Below are 27,391 nucleotides of genomic sequence, written 5' to 3' on the forward strand. Positions count from 1 at the left end.
TATGCAGTGGCAGGATCACAGTACAGGTATGCAGTGGGCTGAGGGCTCACTGAACAGAACAGGTATGCTGTGGCAGGATCACTGAACAGGTATGCAGTGGCAGGATCACAGTACAGGTATGCAGTGGGCTGAGGGCTCACTGAACAGAACAGGTATGCAGCCAGGAAGAAGTTAAGCCTAACTAATCTTTCCCTGAGAGACAGTCTGCAGCAGCTCGCCCTACTCTGACTAATGCAGGCACACGAGTGGCCGTAATGGCCGCCGCTGCCTGCCTTATATAAGGGGGGGTGGGGCTCCAGGGGCTAGTGTAGCCTAATTGGCTACACTGGGCCTGCTGACTGTGATGTAGAGGGTCAAAGTTGACCCTCAGGTGCATTATGGGGCGAACCGAACTTCTTCCGCAAAAGGTTCGCGTGCGGTACCCGCACGCGAACCACCTAAGTTCGCGCGAACCCCGTTCGCCGGCGAACCGTTCGGCCCAACTCTACTTTTAAATCTCAATTAAACCAAAAACTGAACAAGGCAAATCCTGAAAACGCTCAAGTTGATTTGGGATACATTATAAGTTATTCGTTTGGACCTAAACTTTTCAAATTCTAAAATCCTTTGTGAAGGTGTGTATGCAACAGCTGTACATTATTTATACAGCCTTAAAGTGAACCCAAGGTCAACCTTGGGTAAAAAAGCAAATACTTGCCTAAGGAGAGGGAAGTCTCTGGATTCTATAGAGGCTTCCCATAAATCCTCTGCTGTTCGGGACCCTCCTGCACAATGCGACTGCACACCTCTAGGAGCGTGGCCGCGATGCTTGAGCACAGCTGAGCCTGCGCAGTAGCACGGAGTCGCTAGTACATGAGCGGCTCCGGCTTACTGTGCAGCCACGGTCGTGCTCTCGCAGGTGCAGTATGGCCGAGCTTGTGCTTGAAAAGGAGCGTGGAATCCCACAAGCTCTTGTTGTACTCTCTTAGGGGGTCCACACTCAGCAACAGGGGACTCGGTACAGCCTGGGAAGCCTCTTAAGCAGGGATGTCCAACTCCAGTCCTCAAGGGCCATATCCATGCAAATGTTTAGGATGGACTGAGAAATGTGTTCTACTTGATGACCCCTTCCTGATTGCGTCTCATCAATGAATTTGAGCTGTGCCTGAAATGTGTGAGAACCTTGGACCTTGAGGAATGGTGTTGGACATCTCTGCTCTATAGGATCAAGAGGCTTCCCTTTTCTTAGATAAATATACAACTTTTGACCCAAGGTTTGCCTCTCCACTAGTTCCTGTTAGTAAAGTTGAGGACTTATAATTAATAACTGTGCATGCTGTAAACTACAAGTCCTATGCAGACACATGGTTTGCCCTTTAATGCAGGAAGGCTGGTAAATACTGTTTTGTCATCTACTGTGTTCCCTACTTTGGGTTTAACAAGGTCCTATCTGATTGACTTACCAAGTAACTAAATCCAGGGAGGACATGCAACAAGCTGTACTGCAGTGCCAAGTAGAGATGTAGGCGAACTGTTCGCGAGGAATGCCCAGAACCACCACCCCCCCACCCCACCCGCGGGAAACTGTATTCTGTCTATAAAATATCCAACAAGCACATTGTCATTTGCTTCAAACAGGAGGGGGTGGGATTTGCTGCAATGGGTTGCCCAAAACATGCCCATTGTAGCTGCTGGCATGTCCCGTACCTGCCTGCAGCTGCAGCTTTGCTCCCGTCCCCATAATATGCCATGCATGCCTCATTTTAAGCTGCATATAATTTACAAGGAATGTAAATGCAAGGAGAATTTGTTTGCATCTCATTGATCATCCCTTATGAAGATAAAGATATTAGTTTCAATGCTTGACTCATTTCACAGTGTGATGTATTGCAGGCATTAGAGTGCATCCAGCGCAATGCAATCCACGGACTACAGTATGCCAACACAGTGCATGCAGTGTGGTATACTTTTCATTGACTATATGCTTCACTGTATGCGTTGCCCTGCCTGCATAATGTACAATGCAACTTTGCAATAAATGAGTAAAACCATACAAAACAAAGGCCTTATGATATACAGTGTGTCTCTGATACTAAATTAGAACTCAGACAACTTATGCAGTACAATAGAACAAAACTATTTAAGTTCTGATTTAGTATCAGATATACACTGTATTTATAAGACCTGAAGAAAAGTCAAGTCAGGTTGGTGTTGTCACGTAAAAGAAAAGACAGCCTTTTTTTAATTCAAGCTGTAATGGGCCTATCTGCTTAATAACATTATTGAACGGGCATGTTTATTATTACTGAAGAATATTGTGCATCTTTGCATTTTGAAAATTAAATAAAAAATAGAAAAAGACAATTATTTTTTTAAATTGGTTTCTGGAATATATATATATATATATATATATATAAATCGCATTACAACTGAAAACTAATGTTAGTCAATGGGGTGGTTCACAGTTGAATGCGCTTTTTACAACTTACTTTTTGTTTCAAAATATTGCACAATGTGTGCATTTCCCCATTGAACGTTATCAGCTGCTGTCAAATAACTAGTGCATTTCAATGCACAGAAACATGGAGTGGGTGTGAAAAATTGCGCACAGTTTTGGCATGGACAAGTGTGGTCTCAGCCTTAGGACTGAGTTCTGCAGCACAGTACATGAAAAGATGTAAAAAGTTAGCTACTGTGCATAAATAGCCTTCAATTTCTATATACTATATATAAGTTCATTTATAAAGACTGTTCGCACTGACTGATTTCTGACAGTCCTGTAATGAAAGAAATACGTTTGTCTTCCAACCAAATACCAAATGTTTGACAAGCTTCAACCTGACCCCTTCTATAGAGAGTCATTTCATCTGCAAGTTCACATTTTTCTTTTTTTGTAAATGATTCCCAATGGAATGCACTGAGCAGTGCCCTACAATCTACAGCACTGGCCCAGAGAGTCATTTCATTGCAAGACACATGCATCATGATAATGATGCAACTGGGTATACAGCGATCAAATACATGGTGGCAAGGAAATGGCACACATGAAATAACAACTATTATAATGGGTGCAATCCTTTATAGGTTTTTGCACTACTATTTTGCACTGTTATACATTATTTATATGACAACTTTCCATATTAATGTTGGTGTGCAACCATTTTTTTCTTATGCTGTTGATGGCCAACAGGTGGATAAACAAATATACAGTATAGATAAATCCTGCAGAGAGCGTTTCCCCATGTCTATTAGAATGCGCTACGGTGCTGATAAGTGTTATGTCCATAGTATTCAGACAGTCCCCTACTTACAGATGACTTGAGTGTTACAGATGACTGTTTTTGTCATTACATATTTTTGTTGTTAAATGTTGCAGTATTGTATAAACCAGTAGTGTCCAGACTCCAAAGTCCTGCCCACAGACCAAACGCAGCTGACCGAGCCTTCTCCAGTGACCCCCAGAGCTCTCCATGCCATTAAAGCACTTGTGTCCTGCTGGCTGTTGCTGCTCTGATTTCCTATACTACAAAAAAATGGCCACCGGATTTCGCATTTGCAGACATATTTTTTTTTTGGTCCTATAATAACTGCTTTAGGCCAACATGGCAGCAGGAGTCCCACTCGAGTTGGAAGGAGTGAGTGTGTGTGAACAGATGGAAAGGAGACACCAAATGGGGAAGATAAAGCTCAGACAAAAGAGGCAAACTGTGGCATCACAGAGGGGGACATTTAAGGCACAGGGGCGAAATAAATTCAGCTTAAAGAGGAACTCCAGCGAAAATAAAGTAATAAAAAAGTGCTTATTTTTTTACAATAATTATGTATAAATTATTTAGTCAGTGTTTGCTTATTGTAAAATCTTTCCTCTTATTTACATTCTGACATTTATCACATGGTGACATTTTTACTGCTGACAGGTGATGTCACTGGAAGGAGATGCTGCTTGCTTTTTTTGGCAGTTGAACCCAGCTGTAAACAGCTGTTATTTCCCTCAATGCAACAAGGCTCCCACAGTGTGATGTCAGTACCTCAGTGCTGTGAGGTGCTAACATCATTTGTGGAAGGAGTTTCACCACAAAATCAGCCATACAGAGCCCCCTGGTGATCCGTTTGTGAAAGGGAAAAGATTTCTCATGGGAAAGGGGGTATCGGCTACTGATTGGGATGAAGTTCAATTCTTGGTCACGATTTCTATTTAAGAATGACTACTTGTACAATAGGCATAGTGTACCTGGGGGCAATCAGCAAACATAAATGGCACCTTTTATTTATTGGGTCAGAGCCACCGAGAGAGGGGTGGGGAGGGCAAGGGGGCTGGGGTAGAATATGTAAAATATTTATAATGCTACTACCATGAAGGTTGCCATCTCCTGTTGTAGCTTGTATTTAGTTTATCTGTTTATCTTTGTATAAATCCTTGGGTGTACTACCACTCTATGTAGGTTATTCTAGTTGATGTTGATTTTGGAATCTGTATTTCTGATCTGAGTCACTGTTGTTTGTAATTTTCTCATGTGCAATTGCTTTAATAAATACCTTTGAAATAAAAAAAAAATTGGTTAAACTTTATGTCCAAATTCAGAGCTGTCCGAAAGTAAAACACATTTCACTAGGGCTCAATTTAAAAACAGATTCAACTTACAATTTCCCAGACTGGGACCTGTTTGTAAGAAGGGGACTGCCTGTATACAGTAGAGTTGAAGATAATTTGTATAGCCTCATGTTGCTAATGCTTTTTAGCATCAGTATGTACCATTTTTCTTTTCTATGCTCTTTGGTTTTCCAATAATCTATTATTGTTGAAAAAAAAAGAATTAAATAAGATGAAGATCATCCTGAAAGTGCTAAAATTCACTGGTGTGTGTTGCTGAGACATTGCAGGTGATTGCTTGCTACTGTATATATCAGTGCTTTGCTCAGTTGATACTATGTGCATTGTGTTAGGCACACGTATGCATGCATAATGCAGCACAGTCTTCAGGCAGACTAAAAGGTGCCCTTAGTTCCACAGCATGAACAAATATATAACCTGCACTTTTTTTTGCACCTGCATAGAAATGCACTATAGAAAGTACAAAGGGGGGAATAAAGTGCCATAGATATCAAAGCCAGAGCAAAGATGATCTTGCTCTGGCTTTGATCTCTCTGGCACGTTATTCAACCTGAGGAAGTGGGCTGAGACTTACCAAACGCATTGCCAAGTACATATTAAAGTTCGCTGTTTACAAGTAGATTTTGTCATCCTTGAGGTAAGCCACCTCATTTTTTTCATTTTTGCTGTTTTTAACGCAGTTTTATCAAACCCTAGGCACCTGTTTAGCCCCCTTTGTGTTACCTACCCTTCCTCGGGCGGGGTATTCTATTTGGTCAGGTGACTAATACCACCCCTACAACCATCTACAACCTTTTGCACTGGACACCCGAGTGGAGTCGGGTTTGTGCATCTCCACCTGCCTACAGTGGTTGGTTGTCCCCCTGCAACCTCCCTTTGTGAGTACCTCTACCTACTCTACTTCAATTGTCCATTGTTGTGACTTACTGCACCATCAGGACTCCCTTTGTCTCTTTGTTTTTTGTTTCCTTCTAGGGTGTTTTCTGTTAACCCTTCCCACCCGTAACTATAGAAATTACATTAGGATAACATAGTCTGTTACATCGCAGTGGTTTGATCATGGCTTTACAGTATGTTCACATGCAGCAACACAGTGCAATAGAATGCGCATAGAGGGCATACATATTAGTACGCCGCCGGTGAGCTGGGCGCAGGGTGAGCCGAATGACGGCTCACCCTGCTGCTGCTCAAATCCACGGCAGCGTTATATACTATTCCCCCTCCGAGTCATAGCAACTCCAAGGGAGGACTCATTCGAGGTCCAGCAATCGCCAGAACCCCAAATTACCCTTACGCACCCTGCGCAGTAAAACACCCTGCGCAGCAAACAATACTGCTATGGCGATGCCTAGTTTTGCCGCACGGCTCTAAACACCATGTGCCGAAACCACCTGCTTCGCATAGAGGCCAGGGCACTCACCTTAAAGAAACCACTGAACATCTCAAATCCATTTAGGAACATCTATGCAAAAAGGCCATATACTAACAAATAATGACCTTTAACACAACCCGTGCTATTTATTATTTCTATTTTCAAAATTTTTTAACAAGATGTTTTAAATTGAATGAAAGGACATTTTAAATGAACAACAAAGATAACGAGATAGTATTTGAGCCCATTGTGGTACTATTGCTGTCTGGTACTCAGGCTACATCCCATCCCTTGGCACAACTGTGATAAACTGACATTGATTTTCAGCATCTGCACTGCTGCTGAGCAAGTTCCTTGTATATCTCTATATATCAAAGACAAGAGTATCTTGCCTGGAAAGCCCAGCCCAACTTAAATCACATACAGAAAACTCAACTGCAAGCACAATCACAGCGCACCGGACACCCGTGAAAATGGAGGGCCAAATATGCTCCCTAGGGATGGTTGGAAAATTTCTGCGGAAGTTCCAATTTCTGAGTTTTCGTTCAGAAGTCGCCTTTCCGTATCGGTATTCATATTTTGGAAATCCGCGTAAGGAAATATAAACTCCGCAGGAATACCGCATTACCAAGACTCTGGAATATTAGGCCAATCACAAGAATCAGTAGAATTAAACCAAATGCAAATGTTTACCATGGAAATTGTAATACTGCAGAAAAAAATTTAGACCAATTACAAGCAGAGCCGGATTAAGGCTAAATGGGGCCCTAAGCAAAGTAACTGATTTGGGCCCCCCCATCATGTCGTAATAGAATCAGAAGATGCAGCTGCACAGCAACATGCCGCACATACCGGGGCAGCTGAGCTACTGGTTGCTATGGGCAACAGCCCGCTTTCCTCTGTGGGTGCACAATGCATGGAATAGCAGCGGCAACATGCAGAGTGAGAGATGAATGGCCGGGGCGTTGTCACCTGGGGCACGCCTGTGAAGAGGGCGCCAGATATCACAGCAGCAGCACTTTCCCCCTGCATCTCCAGCCTGGCAATAGCAGAAAGCTCTGGACACCGCCAAACCGGAAGCCGTTCCCCAGACAGAATTACATAACCACCCCCCACCACCGAACAACCGATTTCCTCCCAAACTAGACAGCCACCATGCAGCCTCCATCCCAGGGAATACGATAGTCCAGCAAAGAAGGCAGCCGCAGCGGGGATGACAGCACCAGATGACTCACATTCACCTATTGCGATCCAAGCAATAGAGTTCCTGTCATCCGGAGCCCATCTGTCTCCTCTAGAGTGCTGCCGCTCTGTTACTACTACTATTACTACTTCCTACTTCCTGTCTGATCTGAGAATCAGGAAGTTCAGAGCGAACCGCTGCACTGTAGAACAGACAGATGGGTTTCAGATGACGGGATCTCTATCGCTTGGATCATGGATAGGTGAGTGAGCGTTTGCCATCTGCTGCTATCATTCTTGCTGCAGCTGTGGTTCTCTGTGGGAAGGGAGGGAGGAGTGGGCAGCGGCAGAGCGCACAGTAGCAGGAGGGGGACCTAGGAGGAGAGCCTGGCTCTGAAGACAATCAGCAGTGCACGGCATCATTTGACAAGACAAGACAAATAACATTTATATTGCGCTTTTCTCCTGGCGGACTCAAAGCGCCAGAGCTGCAGCCACAAGGACGTGCCCTATAGGCAGTAGCAGTGTTAGAGAGACTTGCCTAAGGTCTCCTACTGAATAGGTGCTGGCTTACTGAACAGGCAGAGACGAGATTCGAACCCTGGTCTTCTGTGTCAGAGGCAGAGCCCTTAAAGGGACTCCGAGCAGTACCTGTGGATATGCCTTTAAGCATACCCACAACTAATTATTTACATCCTCACACCTACCAGCATGATGTTTGTAATTATATCCCCCTGGGTTCCTTATATTTCATTGCATTGTGCTTCATCGAGCTGCCAATTTTGGAGAAAAGTCGTCCTGTGTATTACAATGTAACTATGGAAAGATGCATATCATTTTGAAGCTCTCTTTCTCCTCTTTTCAATGATAGATAAACTGCTGCCCTACGCCTTTTAGTTTTCGCACTTTTCGCGATCGAAATAGCTGCGGACGCGATTTCGATCACGAAAATAGCGAAAACTAAAAGGCATAGGGCGGCAGTTTATATATCATTGGAAAGCGGAGAAAGAGAGATTTAAAATGATATGCATCTTTCCATAGTTACTGCACTGCTCAGAGTCCCTTTAACCATTATACCATCCAGCCACCGCTGACAGGATGGCGAGGGCTGGTTTATGTGCTGGTGGGGCCCCTTTGACTCTGAATGGGGCCCCAAGCGACTGCTTTTGTTGCCTGGTCGGTAATCCGGCCCTGATTACAAGACTCGGATAGTACCGAGTTTTTCCAAGTCTTGTGATTGGCCCAGAGTTTCTGATGGTATTACTATTTCTGCGGTAAAATTTAGCATTTTCTGATTTAATACTACTGAGTATTTCCGAATTCAGAGTTGACTCTGAAAATCTTGGTAGCATCCGAGTCTTGTGATAAGTCTAAAATTTCTGCCGTAAACATTTGCATTCTGTAATTGGTCCGATACTTACAACTCGGAAGTATTTGGCCAGTCAGAGAATGTAAAAGTTTACCGCAGATGTCTGCAGACATCCGCTAAATATAGCAGATTTCACAAATACAACCTTTTTTTTTTTTAAATGACCTAACTTTTTTAACAAAAGTGGAAAAAAATACTGTCAGCGGAATCAGAAATTGGCATTTGCTGAAATCGGAATTTCGTCGGAATCGTAAATTGGCATTTCCAACCATTCCTAGTGCTCCCTGCCTAAGCCTATATCTGAAATGGTTCATACAATTAATAGACTGGTGCTCAATACTGGGCTGTTGCCAAATCGTCCTGACTCTCACAAGCAATTTTTCTCATAAAACCTGGGACATTCTAAGACAGTAACATACTGTACAAAAGCAGTTTCCAGAGGAGAATAATATTTGTTATCATGGCAATCATACTGAGGTAGCCAGGCACAGTGTATAAATATACAATAGAGACATCCTACCTAATAAAAGCTAACTGTCCCTGCGTACGCCTGTCTCTGTGTCCTTGGGTCCGTGCTTTTTGCTACTGCGCATATGCGCAGCACGGACCGTTGAAACAGGAGGACGGGGCCAGTTAGCCGGGCGGGTGTGCGCACTGACATGCGGCGGTGGCGGCGGCGGCGGTGAAAGACAGACCTAGAGCCTTTTTTAAACAGCCTAAGGTCTACTAATTAGATATAAAAGAAAACACCTTTTGGGGTTTGGTAAGCAGAGTGCAGATCTCATGGATGATTATAAACATATGAACTATCACAGTCATGAAAGACAAAGCAGCAGGAGAGGGCTCTAGGTGGGGCTCAGTGGTATGGCAAATACTCTTTTGATCTATAGGGTTTATAGCCTTGTACTCTTGTGTTATTGCTTTTATATTACAGAATTTTGCTGGTTAGACGGGAGCTTTTGTAAACTGAAGGACCTATAAATGTGATAAGTGGTTGGGCACATCTAATAAAGGATAAATGTACTCCTCCTAAACATAAGCTAGCAACAAAACGTTTGTTAACATCTTTGATGGACATGTTCATAATTATTTCAAGTACTTGTACTTAGCCCCCCCCCCCCCTTGCCCTGCCACCTCTGGGTGCAGTATTGTACATGGCAATCAGTGAATTCTGTTGCTGGCATAAGAGATTGCTCCCGAACATTGCATTTTCAATTTGAGAAGGGTCAAATCAAACAACTGAGAATGTGGTAAGCTATCAGTGACCGACGATTAACAGCGATATGAGGCCCTATTTAATTTACTTGTCTCCTGAGTTTTCTCCAATAACTTGTCAGCACTTAACAATTGAAAAAAGTGATATCAAACTTATTTTGAGTACTAAACGCTTAACATGTAATTAATAAGGTGTGAAAACATCTCCTGTGAGAAAACGTAGGAGAAATGAACTGAATATGGCCTCATATCTCATATGCTTAAAGAGTACCTAAATAGAAAATTACAGTTTGCTTTAAACCTAATAAGTTGGCAAGATATATAAAATAACACATAATAAAGTACGATTTTCTCACCCCCAATGTCTGTATTTCCCATATGGGCTATGACAAGTTTAACCACTTTAGCCCGCAGGTGTTTTTCACCTTCAGGGTGGAAGCAATTTTCCCCTGTCAGCGCTCCTCCCATTCATTCGCCTTTATCACTACTCATCACATGTTAATTATCTATATCTTTTTTTTTAGACACAAATTAAGTTTTTCTTGGCCGATATTTGTTTTCAGTAATTACTTTATTTTCAATGTATCTTACAGGAAAATACAAAAAAAGAAAAGAAAAAATCCATTATTTCTCCAATTCCACCCTCTATAGTTGTAAAATAAGCAATGCTACTAAATAAAACCCACCCATTTTATTTGCCCATTAGTCCCGGCTTTCACAACATTTAAATTATGTTCCTAGTTCAATGTATGGCATAAATATATTATTAGGAAATAAAGGTGTATTTTTTCTGTTTTGTGTTTTCTTGTGTCCCATCAATTGTAAGCCCTTATGTATTACAATAACAGTAATATACCCTCATGACATACATATAAAAAAAGGCTTAGTCCAAAAGGCAACTATTTATGGATTTTTTTTACTTATTTTTTCATCTGTTTGCTTGGTACCTGGGGTGGGGGGTCTTTGGAAGAGATTCATTATATTGTTTTTTTTAATGAAAAATCTGTGGTGTGTAATTTAACTTTTCACCACTATATGACGCTAGAGAATCTCCCTGTTTTAACAGGAAGTGTTTCGTTTTTTTCACGTTTATTCACATTCTTTCATGTTCACGTTAATCGGGGTCATGTCCATTAATTACAGGCACTGCAATTAGTTCGAGGAGGCCTTGTTTCCCTTCCCCAACTGCCGACATGGAAATACTGCAGCTCGGAGCAGTGGTCACGTGCGCATGCACACGCACCTGCGGCTTAAACACTGGACAAAAATACTTGTCCAGTTAGCCTTGAGCGGTGCCTATCTGGGTGAGAATACTTATCCAGATAGGCTTAAGTGGCTAACTGCCACCCACCAATAGGTGTTGTCACAAGATGTTTCGACCATACACACATTTTTGTTATTACAATTGTTTTCATGACTAAATTTTGGTACTTTTTTATTTTATTTTTCTGCGTAGTGGGTGCCATTTACATATGTTAAATTTACTGAATGCGTCGCTGTATGAGTTGCACCACAGGCATAACTTGCAATGCAACATCTCCCCTCCATTGCAATACTGTTTTCATTTGTGTGCAGACTTGAACTGAACCTATCCCGACTGGCAGTAACTGCAAACTAACTTTTTGAGATAAGAAAGAGGGACACTTAAGCCACACCCCAATCATGGATAACATAAAGAATTCATAAGAAAAATATGTAGTTTTATCATTCAAGCCACACTGGTCCTTTCTATCCTGGTTCATTTTCCTCATTATTAACATTTGAATTTAAGAAATATATCAATTTAAAGGATAGGAATGCAGTTTAGAGTAAATTAAGCACATTTTTTTGCAGTAGAAAAATACCTATATATATATATATATATATATATATATATATATATATATATATATATATATATCTGTACATCAGTCCTGAAAGAAGGACACATGAGAAAGAGAGAGGGACAGAGGACTAGGTTTCCAAAGAGGGACTGTCCCACCAAAAGAGGGACAGGGACAGTTGTAACCAGTGATGTGGGGAGGGAGTCCCTATGTTAGACAGTTGCAAACTTCCACTTCACCAGCTCACAGATGACAGACATTTGCAGTGCACTTCAGTGAAGAGATGCTTGTGAAGTGTTTTGAAGCACTTTGTAAATGTGCTGAATTGTGTAGTGTGACTATGGAGTTTATAGTTTCCAATAATAATAAATGTTCTCTTTACCTGCTTGTAAGTTCACCATTTCTTCTTCCAGCTGGGAGTAAGTGTCCTTTTCAGCTTCCATGTGATATCACAAAAGATACCCTGTTCCTTTAACATCCATCAGTGTTTTAGGTTAGTATTTCTTACACTGCTGAAAAGAGATGAAATCTTTCAGTGCAAGTGACAGTGTGATGTTACTTAAGGGGGAAGACTGAAAACTGATCTGAACATCTATTATGACACCTTTGGAGGGCTGAAATTCACAGACATACTGTACGTTTATCAAGTCCTGCTAATTATACAATGTGGTTGATTTACTATGGTTGGAGATCAGTAGACAACATACTGTACACTGATAAGCTAACACGTTAAAACCACCTGCCTAATGCTGTGTACTGTAGGTGCCCACCTTGGGCCACCAAAACAAAAAAAAGAGCTGTATGCTTACCGCTGGACAGCTAAGGCTCTGGATCCTGTAGAGACTTCCCTGTCTTCTCTTGCTCCCCTTGTCACCCCCGTTGTGCGTACTCGACCAATTGGTCAAATACACGTCTGTGAGCCCTCAGGATGCATCATGTCTCCAAGCGCCTCTGAAGACGTGCGGCTCCATACTGCGCATGCGTGTGGGTACACAAGTGCTTCTGAAACTGGGAGGCGGCACGGGAACGAGGGGTACAATAGAGGACAGGGAATGCTCTGTAGGATCCAGAGCCTTCGCTGTCGATAGGTAAGTAAGGGGGTGCTTTACATTCACTAACAAACAAGTAAGTACTAGTAATTTTTTTTACCTGTGTTTTGGTCGTTTTTCAATTACAGAGTGCTGAAAAGTAATTTTAAAGAGAGTATGAAACATTATCTCCTAGGACAGAGATCTGCAAACTTGGCTCTCCAGCTGTTAAGGAACTACAAGTCCCACAATGCATTGCGGGAGTCTGACAGTCACAGTCCTGATTCATAAAGGCAAATGCATTGTGGGACTTGTAGTTCCTTAACAGCTGGAGAGCCAAGTTTGCAGATCACTGGACTAGGAAAAACTGAAGAGAAAAAGTTAATGGCATACAGGCTTATGTGCGTTGCACAACATCTGCGCTCCAACGCTGGCATAACACAACGCACAGGCTTCATGTTATAAAGTGCACATTATTTTTCATAGCATACAGAATTGCTATGTAACATACACTTTATCCAGAAGTGCAGCGATGGGAACATACTCATTATCATTATTATTATTATTTAGTATTTATATAGCGCAGACATCTTCCGCAGCACTTTACAGAGTATGTCTTGTCACTTAACTGTCCCTCAGAGGGGCTCACAATCGAATCCCTACCATAGTCCTAGGTCTATGTATGTATCGTGTAGTGTATGTATTGTAGTCTAGGGCTAATTTAGGGGGAAGCCAATTAACTTATCTGTATGTTTTTGGAATGTGGAAGGAAACTGGAGTGGCCGAAGGAAACCCACGCAGACACAGGGAGAACATACAAACTCCTTGCAGATGTTGACCTGGCTGGAATTCCAAGTGGGGACCCAACACTGCAAGGCGAGAGTGCTAAGCACACCACAGTGCCACCTATACAATTGTAGGGGCAGTGCCTTCACATGTAGCAACATACATAGTGTGATCACATCCTTATTGTATCGTACTTAACTGATCAAAGTTTCAGGACGTAGATTCTATGTCCTAATTAGCCCCCCTGTGTGTTCTAGAATGTAGAATCTACGTCCTGCTTTAATGCCCGCTGACTGCCACCGCCGCCCGTGCACATGACCGTGCACGTCACCGCACGTGCACGTAACCATGCACGCTTGTGCACAGTCACGTGAATGATTGTTGCCGTTAGCTAGCAACAATCATTCAATAAATGTAGAAAAAAAGAGTAATAAAAGTAAAAATTTAAAGTGACATAGTCCCAATAAAAAAGTAAGTATTTTTAATTCCCCATTATTTTTTATTATTATTATCGGATGCAATTGCTAGGGAAAAAGTTTCAGGCCCCAATGCTCTAGAGATGTAATGCTTTGCCATTGCCTAGTGATGCATCTGTACAGCTCTATGCTCCCTGAACTGTCACCCTAGCGAACGCATTCGATTGCCACAGATGCGCATATTGGGGATAACGGTCCACCACATGCTCAGCTAGAAGTAAAATGTGGCATATGGGGTATTATTTTAATCTGGAAGGGCCAAATAATTTATTTGTAAATGTTTTATAACTGTGGGATGTGTGATGTGAAGATTAGGAAGGGTGAAAAATGAAAAAGATTTTGTTTTCTGCATTTACGCCTTATTTTTTTCCCATAAATGGACTATAAAACAAAATAGTTTTGGGAAAAATATTACCCAAAGAAAGCCTAGATTGTACTGAAAAAAACAAGATATGTATCACTAAGATGGCATAGATAATTAAAAAGTTACTGCTGTATCAATACGACACAGCTAAAGTGTAAAAAATTACAGGAACTTTAAGGTGTGAAAACCGTGGAACGAGAACCAGTTAAAAAGAGGAATGCTCATCAGGTGTGCCATTTAGCCACCCATGTATATGCGCCCCCAAGTCTCAATTTACTGCACTCTCCAGTATTTACTCTGTACAACATTCAGCAACTGATTACACTTCTTTCTACCGACCGACTGACTATGGAGACCTCAGTTTGCCGCACTGTCAGCACTTTCCCCTCCAGCGTTTGCTCTGTGCAATATTCAGCACCAAATTCACAAATGCCAATACAGCAGTCTGAAATTTTAACAAACAGACCCCAAGGTCAGTGGCATAGTTAAGGAGCTGTGGGTCCTGATGCAAGTTTTACATTGGGGCCCCCCAAGCACTCTATACATAACAATTGATACGGCACACCAAAACCTGCCAATGGCAACTACAGTGTTAGAGGTGGAGGAAGGGGATGGGGAACAGTTTGTTAATGATTACCACTATTCAAAGTATCTATAGAAGTGATTATTATGAGCACAGGACCAATAGAGAGCTAATACTGTAATTGAGGGAGGGCCCCTCGGGGCCCCTCTGGCCCAAGGGCCCTGATGCGATCGCAACCTCTGCACCCCCTATTGCTACGCCCCTGCTCAAGGTAGTTCTGTATATAATGTTATAACCACTCTCATGTAAAGTAACTTGCAAATGGTTAAAAAATATCTTATTGGAGCAAAGCTTAAAAAAAAAAATGTGATGAAAGTGCATGTTGATTATTGGGAATTTACCTTTGTAGTGCTCTATATAGCTCTATAAGGTGAAATTTGATAGTTACCTTCAGGAAATGTTTATATGGCTTTTCAAGGATGGATCAATCATTTTTCTGTCAAGTCATCTCCTTCTAGGTTCTCAGTGTACAGAGGCTGAATAATAAACCTCAGCACTGAAATGTGGAGCTGGCTTCTCTGCACAGAGGTTGTGTTGTTTTCCTATTGCATTTCAGCCAAAATCTTTTAATATTAGTCAGGATTTTTATTGCTTTCTGTGTCTCTGTTGGTGAAGTCTAAAATCATTCCATAATGTAGACATCCTGCTAGGATTTGAATTTTGTGGCTCCATGCTATTTTCTTTTGTATATTCCATTAGGAGAAACCACAAAGGAGGTGGTGAAAGAAACACAAGTCCAGCTTACAGCACAGCAATGTTACAGGATTGGGAGATGGGTACGTATTAGTACGTCACTGGTGAGCTGGGCGCAGGGTAAGTCAAATGACTGCTCACCCTGCTGGCCCTCAAATTCCGGTTGCGTAAAAAATACTGTTTCCCCTCCGAGTCGTGGCAATTCGGTGGGAGATGTCATTCGGGGTCTGGGGATCACCAGAACCCCAAATTACCCTTACGCTCCCTGCGCAGTATAAGATTACTGCTATGACGGCGTCTGGTTTCGACGCTCGGTGCTGAGCGCCATGCGCCGAAGCCTCCTACTTTTGGGGAAATGATGGGAATTCTCTAGAAAGAGGATAATAACTAGTAAAATCGCAAGAGAGGACCACTATCCTAACACTTCTCCACACTATCAAAAAAATAGGTTTCAAATTAAAGGAAATTGTTGTTGTCAATATCCTCAGAATCCTCCTTTCCACTCCTCAAACAAACCCTCTTCCAACTCCAAATGCTACTAAATTCCTGGTAAGGTTCCAGCAATTACATTTTCAGACTGGGTCTCTGTGATGTTCTAGAAGCGGATTGCTACATCACTCCAGTGACATCCCACCTCCCACAGTGCCATCTGAAAAAGAGGTCTGTGAGACATGGTGCCAGTCACGATCATCTACCACTCCTGTTTTCCCTATTGCAGGGGGTATGGGCATATGAGCCTATAACTATCCTGACCTCCTTCTTAGTCCTGTGGGAGGAGGCATGCCTTTGACAGCAGTGGTTGTGTGATGTATGGTGAGATACTGTGGGGCTGGCTTCTGCTATACATGAGTGTGAGTGTTGTGGTGGTGGTGGATTATACACTTCCTGTTCTGACAGGAAATGGTAAATTCCAGCAACAATAAGACACACACACCAATAAATAAAAGCTTTTCTATACAGTGGAGAACAGTTATAACCTGGTTAAGATTTACAGTAATTGTTGTCCCTCTTTTCCTGCCCCCGGGACCAGCCCCAGGGTTCCCATTAAACTCATGGAAGTGCATGGAGATCCCAGGAACAGAAAGCAAGAAAATTCTGTTGCATGGGACACCGACAGCAGTAACAGCCTGTTAGAAGTCATAATATTTCTCATTTTTCACAAGAATGCATCAGTCAGCTAAATGTTATACATACTACATTATAATGGATATCACAGCACACTACCATGCAGCGCACAGCTGCACAATCTACACGGCGTCTCATTACATGTTGTTGGCAGCCTCAATATGTTGATATCAATGCGCTGCAAATAAACCTTGTTAAATCACTAACAGTACAAGATTAAAATCACCCATGTAGTTGGGCCCCTCAGGGCTCAATCATAAGTGACATTTTTATACAGTTAGTTGTTTGATATTAACCTCTTCTTGGCTTTGTTTTGCCCACTTCCCAAAGTAGGCTATTGTCAGTAAGGGGTTAATGTTTGATGTGGAAAGGGGTTAAAGGGGCAGCCTTACCCACTTCAGAGAGGTTTCCTCTACTTTGCTATGGGGCATTGTACCTCTAAACCCTACGTTCTCAGCACAAAGTATACTCCTAGGAGTACTTGGGTTGCGTTCATGAGGTGTTTGAACTTGTTAAAACTGTTACATTGTACACTGTAGAAACTAAAACTGATATAATCTATATATATATATAAAATCGGATATGTGTGTGTGTATGTGTGTGTGTGTATGTGCGTGCGTGCGTGCGTGTGTGCGTGTGTGTGTGTGTGTGTGTATATGTATGTATGCGTGTGTATGTATGTACCATGATAACTTAAAAATGCCTTGACCGATTTCAACAAAACTTTGTATACAGATCCCTTACTACCTAAGAAGATATGTCCTGAGGGTCTCACATTCCCCTTGCACACCTGGGTGGAAACACAATAGCCAATCAGATTAAATTGCTGCCATTCTTACACTGTTAATGGCAAAGCCCTCAAAACCTGTACAGTCGGCCATTGGGTGACTGGGGTTCAAATTTACAAAAGGGGCAGAGCAGCCCATCAGATTTGTCAATGGGTAAGTTTTCATGAATGATGCCAAAAAGCCCAAATCTCACAAACTTGGTCATTGAGTGACTGTGTGTCATCAAGGTTAGTGGGTGGAGACAAAACACCAGAGACAATTTTGAAGAAGTTATGTGTAGTCTACAATCTAAGCCATTAAAGTACTGAGAATCGGATATATAATAGATTTGTAAAGCCAAAGCAATGCAGCAATTCTCTTCTACAATAAAGACAAAGTGTGGCGCACACCATGTTCATGCCAGCCAACTGTGTAACGCAACAATATACAACTGTATACTTCAGCGGTGCAACTTCCTGGACTCATTTCTTCTATTATTGGATGAAGCAGCCAGTTATTCACACCTCATGTCAGGAAACAGAGCAACATTCATCCATATGAATGGATAATGCAGTGATGTTAATGCTGATAGAATGTTATTACGCCAAAACCAAAACTATTAGTCATACTATGGATTATTAACTCATCTACGGGAATACTGGTCAGACTCTCTCTCTTTCTCTCTCTCTCTCTCTCTCTCTCTCTCTCTATATATATATACATATATAATATATATACATATATATTAGACCTAATATCACACAGGTGGTTTGGTCTGATTCCGACCTCCCACAAGTTCTCTGTGAAGTACTGTAAGAGCTAGGGCACATAGCAGGGTAGCAGGAAAAAAGGGTACTGGTGGCTAGTGGACAAAAATAAATATCGTTAACAACATTAGAACATTAGCATTATAGTTTTTGTCATATTATTTCGTTTGTATGTACAGATTTTACATGATCAAAGATATTATCGTTTCTACGTGTAAACGGGTGTTTCAGCAGGGGGAGTGGTTAGGCACCACCAGTAGGAGTGGTTAGTTTTAAGCACCACCAGGGAAGGGTTCTGTGTGAGAGTAGGGCTGTGTTAAGCTGTATTGTTGAATTACGATACGATTTTTAACATTAATATATTTTCGTTATCAACTCCCGTCTATTTTAACTACTCTAAGAATGCTCCACCCCAATGAGCGTGGCCGCGGTGGCAGCCCCGTGACCACCTAACGCCAATTGGTGTCAAGTCCTGGGGCTGCAGTTTGCAGGAGATCACACGCAGGCTGCGCGCACATCTCCTGCTCGGGGCGGCGGAGCTCCACCCCGCCTTCAGTCTCCGAGTGGCGATCACCGCTCGGGAGACTGTTAGACGGCGAAACCGCCGTCTTTACATGTAGTACAGCGCTACGATCAGCAGCAACGCTGTACTGGGGACAACCGAGTGACACGGCCGATTGCCGTCATTGGCTGGCTGGGGGGAGGGAGGGGATTGGGGAAAAAAAGACAAAAATAGTAAAAAATATAAAAAAAAAATAAGAACATAAATATTTATTAAAAAATAAATAAACACAAGGGGGGGCGATCAGACCCCACCAACAGAGAGCTCTGTTGGTGGGGAGAAAAGGGGGGGGGGAATCACTCGTGTGCTGTGTTGTGCGGCCCTGCAGCTTGGCCTTAAAGCTGCAGTGGCCAGTTATGAAAAAAACAGCCTGGTCTTTAGAGGGGGGAGGGGGTTTACCACTGTGGTCCTTAAGTGGTTAAAACTGTATTTATTGCTAACCAATTTCGTTAACAATGTTTATCGTTATTGAGATTTGGTTATCCACTGGCACCATTCCGTTATCCAGCCGGGCCTGTTTTTCCTGGTGCCCTTTTGTCTTTCACTTTGTTTCCTGGCACCCTTTTTTCATGCACACCATAGAACACACATGATAGGGACCCTTTACATCGGTGACCAGTGTAACTGGTCACCAATATAAAGGGTCAAATAATCAGTTTTCCAATGATTGCAAGGAAGAAAGCAGTATGTTTATTAGATCCTTATAAAATTACCCCCTATGTAACCACAATAAGCAGAGCCAGATTTACCAACATGCACAGTAGGCACATGGGGGCTAGTAGTAAACAGGCAGCTAAGCAACACCCCCTTCTATTGCCTACTTGTTTAAACCCACTCTCTTTTATTTCCCATTCAGAGTTTTCATAAGCACTGCATTGTGCACATTTACTTGGTACTGTACATACAGTATGCAACGTAATGTGAGGCACATGAGGTTGTTTTTTAATGGCTGTGTTGCCACTTCTTTAAAGTTCATTTATACCACCATACATATTTTTTGTGTTGATCAGCATAAACACTGTCTATATGGCTGTATATTGCATATAGTATGACATTGTTATTGTTAGTTTATATAGCTACATATCAGTACATATCAGTAGCTGAACTGCAACTGATGATCTGTAGCTGCTATAAGTGTCTGTTCTCTGTTACATGAGTCATGAGTCACAGCTCTGTAGCCTCTGGAAGAATTTACCATTAGTGGTAGAGGGTAAGGCTGGATAGCAAGGCTCGCTTTACAGTGTTTTGGATACATTTTTCTGCATTTGAATTCACATTAGAACTGACAACTAATATGAGTCACATGCACAGCTCAATGTGACTTTGACATGCTGGGGAAAAACCTGAAACCTGCACACTACTGTGGCAAAATGGGTGCATTTGAGCACAGATAAAAAAATTGCATGCAGAAAAACTAGTGAGAACTCTCCCTAAGGCCTCATTCACAGTGGCATGTTGCGTTGTAATGCAACGTAAAAGTCACAATGCAGCATTACAATGCAATGCAAAAAGAAGGTGGTAACGCATTTTAACGCTGCGTTACCGTCCCATACAGTTGGTACAGTAAAGCATACAGGCAATGAAAAGTATGCTTTCCTGTACCTAGCAACATGTGCATTTAGAGGTAAAGCATTGCAAGCAGTGCGTTACCATAACGCTACACGTTACAATGCAACGCTAATGTCGCACTGTGAACGGCCCATAGGATTAGCATTGCAGTGCGGTAAGCTGCGTTATAAGAGTTTATAACGCAGCTTCGCAATGTCCCACTGTGAGCAAGAGTGGGTCCACACTAGACACAGTTGCAGGACGGACACTGCAGTCCGGATCAGGGGAAGTACCCACCGTACTGCAAACTGATGAAAGTGCATCAGTTTTGCATCAGTTTCCGTTCAGGTTTTTCCCTGACAGAAAACGTCTCCATCATTAGGAAGGAGTGGGAGGATTTTTTTGGGCCAATCATAAAGCTCAGGCTATCCGTTTTAACATCCGTTTTTTGCCTGTGGAGCTGGAGATGCGTTTTCTCATTGCTTTCACTACCCCTGCGTGTATCCGTGGTCCTGATCCGTTGCGTGAAAATACAGCAGATCCGGACCTTCCGTTCAGGTTTTGAAAACGGATCCCCGCAAACGCAGACGGATCCGTTTTTTACTTGGGTGAGGCTGGCTGCTATTTTGAACATTAGTATCCGGGACTCCGTTTTTCATCAGGTTTGAAAAACGCAGCCATGGATACGTTTCCGGACCTAGTGTGGACCAGCTCTAAAGCCTCAGGGAAATGTTTACATTAGAGAGGAAGGAGAGAGCTAGTAATCATAAAGAAAGGGTTCCTACCAATAGGTGAAAAGGACAGGAGTCAGGAAGGAGATTTAGCATTACTAATACTGACAAAAACACCCACATTAACTCAAAAACAGCAGATTACTAGTAATTGCAGCTTCAATATTCTAATTATCAGGAGCTGGTGTGCAAGCTTAACATGCTGAATTGATGTGTCCCTATCCTGATCCTCCTACTCGTGATGACTGAGGGCCCCCAACTATTACCTCCGACCTGCTGTGTCAATGCTGGCCATGTGACCCAGTGTGGTCAGTCACATGACCACACTGATGGTAATCATCAGTTAAGCTAGAATCAGAGGAAGACAGCAGAAGTCCAAAGAACTTAATGAACAATAGTAGAAGTATTTTGGGGAGCAGTGAAGCATGAGAGGTAAAATACAGTAGCAGTAACAAGTATGTGAACCCTTTGGAATTACATGGATTTCTGCACAAATTGGTCATAAAATGTGATCTGATCTTCATCTAAGTCACAACAATAGACAATCACAGTCTGCTTAAACTAATACCACACAAATAATTAAATGTTTCAATGTTTTTATTGAATAAACCATGTAAACATTCACAGTGCAGATGAAAAAAGTATGTGAACCCCTAGACTAAGGACATCTCCAAGAACTAATTGGAATGAGGTGTTAGCCAGCTCGAGTCCAATCAATGAGATGAGATTGGAGGTATTGGTTACAGCTGCCCTGCCCTATTAAAAACACACACCAGCTTTGGGTTTGCATTTCCCAAGAAGCATTGCCTGCTGTGAATGATGCCTCGCACAAAAGAGCTCTCAGAAGACCTACGATTAGGAATTGCTGACTTGCATAAAGCTGGAAAGGGGTATAAAAGTATCTCCAAAAGCCTTGCTATTCATCAGTCCATGGTAAGACAAATTGTCTATAGATGGAGAAAGTTCAGCACTGCTGCTACTCTCCCTAGGAGTAGCCGTCCTGTAAAGATGACTGCAAGAGCACAGCGTAGAATGCTCAATGAGGCGAAGAAGAATCCTAGAGTGTCAGCTAAAGACTTACAAAAATCTCTGGCATTTGCTAACATCCCTATTAGCGAATCGATGATACATAAAACACTAAACAAGAATAGAGTTCATGGGAGGATTCCACAGAGGAATGTTGTCAGTTAGGGTTAGGCATTGTGAGGAGTTGGCTAGGGATCGGTAGAGGGGAGGGCTCATGTGAGTATATGTTTAGCGTTAGTAAAATATCCCAATATTTGACTCTCGGAATTACCACTGCCCAATAGCAGAATATTGGTAATTTAACCATTATTCTACTAGCGCTATTTCCGGTGCCCGAATTTCCCCAGCACCTTTTTGCATGTACACCTACTCTATCTAAATTGCTGTGATGTGTAAATTAGAGATATCTGCTTTAAAGTGGACCTCAACTCAGAACTTCCTCTCTGCTCTAAAAGATACACAACAGCATAATAATCTTTGTTACAGCTGATACATATCCTGCAATGAATCTGCACTGTGTCTACTTTCTGCGTTCATGGAAGCAGACATAGGATTAACGTCCTGTGTTTACAAATTAGCAGCTCTGTGAGGTAGCCAGCTGGCACAGCTGAGAGATCAAATTACAGTTGTGATTAGTCACAGATAAGGGGGAATTAGACAGGCTTAAGTCTCTAAATACACGCAGGGTGCATTTCTCTATGTTTTCTTTCTGTCTCATGCAAAAGTGTAGGTACACCTTAAGGGCTGGAACCCACAAGAGCGGTTTTGTGAGCATTTCTGGAGCGATTCGAAACACTAGCGTTTTGCCAAAACGCTCAGCTAATGTTAATGAATGGGGCAACTTCCACTGGAGCGTTTGCGATTCCTCAAGTCGCAAACGCAGGACATGCAGCATTTTGGGAGCGTTAGCGCTTCAATGTAAAGTATATAAACGCTGGCTAAATCGCTCATTAAAACCTGCATGGAGCGATTTTGCTAGCGTTTTAACCTTACCACACACTGTAACAAAATTAAAATTAATTGAAAGGACCAATCAGACTTTAAAATGCTAATCGCTAATGGCTACACAATCGCTGGAAAATTGATGCACTTTGTAAAATCACTTCCTAAAACGCTCATGAAACCGCTGACAAACTGCTCATACAAAATGCTAGCGCTTGCGATTAGCGTTAGCGTTTTGCACTGGGTTCCAGGCCTTATGCCTATAAACTGTTATATTGCTCTTTTGGTAAATTCATAATCCTACGGAAGACATTATATTAATTGTCAACTAGAAACAATTCATGTATTTAACAATGAAAAAAATGTTCTGCACTTGTGTGTCTGTGTTTTTTTCTTTTTACAGAAAGTAGAACTGGTAAAATCTGGAGTCATAATGCAAGACTTCTCTCGAAACTTTTTTATTCATCTCTATTTGTCTTGCATGAAACAAGTTCATTTTTCACATACATTCTTATTACTGACATATTTGATGTTAAAAATTAGCCACCCCTTTTAATATAATCCATTAGATGGAGTTTAACCTGTTGCAAAACACTTACTGCTCAGCTTGCTTCGAGTTCAATGTCATGCTTCAGGGGTTCCCACCGGCATATTTGGATTGGAATCCAGATAACATATTTCTGAATTTAATTAAACTTTTTAACTTACACGTTTGACATTTTTGGTGGGTACATTGCCACTCTTTGTAAATCCATTTCTAGCATTTTGCAACATTTTAGAAATAATAATCCTAGGGTGGAGGTGCATAAGGGGGCATAGATGTTGCCTCAGAAGCTAGTAATATGGGTGCAATTTGATGCCAATCATTAGAATGTGGTAAATTAATAGTATGGATATTTTACTATCAACTTTCCAGCTACCTCTGTCTATTACTAACCCCTATCCTAATGCAACACTAACCTTGTCTCCCTGTTTTCCATTTGCCGGCACCTAAACTAACCAAAGTGGTAGCCAATTGATTAGTGATAGCCAACAAGTAGCCAACTGGCTACTATATTTCAAACTGCTAGCCAAACGACTAGCAGATCAGCAAGTAATAGCAGGACTAGTAGCTGATCAGCTACTATTTGCTGAACCGGTAGCTGAACTTCTAGCCAATCGCCTAATGATAGCCAAACAAGTATCTGAATAGCTACTATATGTCAAAAAACTAGCCAACCATTGTGGACACACAAATCCATGCCTTGCCATCATATAGCCCCATTTTTACACTGCTGTGTAACAGGCACCCAAAGTACCAACTCAGCACCGTATAGCCGCATTTTTTGTGGTCTATTGAGGCGCCTGGCTGAGCCAACCCAACTGATTTAGTGTCCTTCTTTTCATCTTTTTCACGCAGAAATTGTATTTTTCCCCCACATTATCAATATCAAAATACCATGTAAAATGCATATTTGTGCATAGTACCAAAGTAAACTCCTGGATAGGGTGGCATCCTCACAAAAAATCTTATTACTGCCTTGTGATAAACTAAAAAACTTAAAGGATGAAAAGGACTTTCACCTGACAGCAGAGCTGGGCAAGTGTCAAGGCCCTGAGATCACCACCAGCCCCATCGGGAAACCTAGAATGATGGGCTAGTAATAACCCACCCCTTTTAAATTAAATTAGGTCACAGAACCCATTTGTAACTTAAAGAGGAGCTGTCAGCCATACTATCTCAGAACCCCCCCCCCCCAAATATATACGTAGATAAATACTTGCATTTGCTCTACTTACATAACATATGTATTGCACTGTCCACGTTTCAATTTTAGGGATTTTCTATAGTAAAAAAAGAGAAAATTCTTCTTAGGATTCTACATTTTAACTGTATCTTGAAGCCAATCCTGATGTCATTTTCTCCCTTACTCTCCTCTGCCTGATTGTGCATGCATTGCCCACCCTCCTACTAGTCTTCAGGCACTCCCACCCAGCTCTGCAATAGAAAGTGCATTGTCTCAGCATGAGAAATATTAGCCAATCAGAGAGGAACAGAGGTGTGTCATGGGAAAAAAAGAGGGGAAAGAGGCTTCATCCAATTAGGCTGCATTAGTTAAGTCTGAGAGCAAAGTAAAGAAGAAAAAAAAGACAACCCAGCATGCCCTGCAACTTCCTTTGTGCAGCAATGTACCAAATAAGAGTCAGATAAACTAAGGAATGATTATTTATCAACAAGAAAAGTAATAGTGATTTTAACTTTTGGATTGCCTGGTTAGCATCCTGGTTAGTTACTTGTTTACCAGATAAAAATAAAGAATAAAATAATTGATTTTTTATTTTATGCCCGACGGTTACACTTTAACTATAGGACTTCAAGATCACCAGGTAATCAGGCCAGAGCATAGCCAATATCAGTTATGCTATAGGATTGAGCTTACACAATTTGTAGCCTATATTCATGAAATGATCACTTCCGCAAGAGGAGGTTTATTAGCGTAATTATGATTCAAAGCATTTATAATGACATATTTTTTAACCATAGACTGTGACCATGAAATTCTCCTATATGAAATTTATTGCATTGGTTCTTCTGTAGCAGATTTCCACTATTAGTTAAGATATTAACAGGAACAGTGGAGAGACGTTGTGTAGGCCACAAGGTATTTTGGTGCAGTGATTGTTAAAGGGGCACTGTAGTGACATATAATGGAGTTAAATGAAGTACAGTAAATTATTCAGAATACCAACTGTTATGGGAATCTTGCTGGTTTTAGCATAAAAAACACTTCCTATATTTATATATTGGTTTAAATTTAATTTATTTGCTGTATATTTAATTTAGCCCCGCCCTCCCAGTGATGTTTAACCTAGGCTAACTAGCTATGCAGAATTCTCCCCTCCCAGTGCATTTTGGGAGACCAGCTTTATTTTGTACTGGCTTCGGAGCTCTCCGTAACCAAACAGAGATCACCTGACAGGGCTAAAGATGTCTCCACCTGTGATAAATTTCAGAATTTAAATCAGGGTGAGGAAATATTTTACAATGGGCAAACACTGACTAAATAATTTATAAATAATTTATAAATTAATGTATCTCCCTTTAAGTAGGGAGATATATTAATGGTACTAGCTGATGACCTGGCGTTGCCTAGTTATGTATCTCCTGGGTATGTATCTGGCTGGTTTTGCCTCCGCCCACTTTTTCTAACCCTAACACACAATTACTCAATTACTAAATGACCTAATTTGTGAGCTTTGCGGTCGTTGGCATCAATAATTTGCATTGAAATGAAACAAATCTAATTGTCTTTGGCTCCACCCCCTTTTACAGGTTAGAACCCCAGTCAACTAATGACCAACTGTACCAGGTTTGAGGCTTGTACCATTAACAGTGCAAAAATGGCAGCAATTAAATATTCCCCTTAAAAATCAACAGGTGAATTTTGATTGGCTTTTGCAGGCTACGCCCACTTTTTGGAATATTAATCCCAGTCACCCACTGACCAACTGTGCAAAGTTTGAGAACATTACCGTTAACAGTGTAAGATTGGCTGCATTTTACATTTTCCCAGTGAAATTTGTATTTGTCTCCTATTGTGCTTGTAGTGAGCACTGGGCACAATGGTGGGTGCCTGTGGGCTGTGGAGTGTCTCACACACAAAAAACAAAACAAAAAAAACAACAACAGCAGAAGAATGAAGTAGCCCTCAGAAGGGCTGTTTGGGATGATTAAATAGCTATCAGCCAGCAAGGATCAAAATAAACAAGCCTAGCTAACGCTTTCCCTATCTCCAGCAAGCTCTCTCCCTTCCTTTCACTATTCCAGCTGAAGACAGACTGGAACATGGCGGGAGCTGCTGCCTTTTTTATAGGGGGCGGGTGAGGGAGTGCAGGCTGATTGGCTGCCATGTGACTGGCGACAGTGATGTAAGGGGTCAAAGTTCAGCCCAATGATGAAATATGGGAGCGGGTCAAATAGCGGCATGCACTTGTGGTGAGCATGCATACTTGATCTTCACAAAACAGTGCATGCTGGTGAAGCGTTCGGGCCATCTCTAGTGTATATTTGGGGGGATCAGGGCATGGTATCCTGTGGAGACTGTGAATTGCATTTCTGCATTTTATAATTGTAGCTACCCTTTAATGTGGACCTGAACTCTTGCACAGGACAGAAGATAAACAGAGAGAAATGCACCCGGTATGTATCTAGAGAGTTTAGCCAGTTTAATTCCCCCTCATCTGTGATTAATCACAAACTGTAAATTGATCTCTTCAGCTGTGTTAGCTGACTGCCATGGGTGAGAGCTAATTGGTAAACACAGGATGTTAAAAATAGGTCCGCTTCCATGAAAGCTGGAAGTAAACACTGCAGATGTATTGCAGGAATTGTATCAGCTGTAACAAAGTATTTTTGTTCTTTAAAGGTTAATATGATGTTGCTCATCTTTTAGAGCCGAGA

General features: G+C 41.8%; 1 protein-coding gene across 2 annotated transcripts in view; it reads right to left on the minus strand.

The window, feature by feature from the left end:
* Window positions 1-27,391, minus strand: part of FOXN1 (forkhead box N1) — a 358,297-nt gene that overhangs the window by 96,288 nt on the left and 234,618 nt on the right. Inside the window, exon 5 of one of the 2 annotated variants that reach the window (XM_068270164.1) lies at window positions 11,935-12,061. In XM_068270164.1, the coding sequence (XP_068126265.1) occupies window positions 11,935-11,995 (61 nt within the window). In that variant the 5' untranslated portion in view covers window positions 11,996-12,061. Of the gene's footprint in view, window positions 1-11,934; window positions 12,065-27,391 lie in introns of both variants that reach the window. The other variant, XM_068270163.1, reaches the window with a different exon arrangement.

The sequence above is a fragment of the Hyperolius riggenbachi genome, chromosome 2 (assembly GCF_040937935.1).
Source record: "Hyperolius riggenbachi isolate aHypRig1 chromosome 2, aHypRig1.pri, whole genome shotgun sequence".
Lineage (NCBI taxonomy): Eukaryota > Metazoa > Chordata > Amphibia > Anura > Hyperoliidae > Hyperolius > Hyperolius riggenbachi.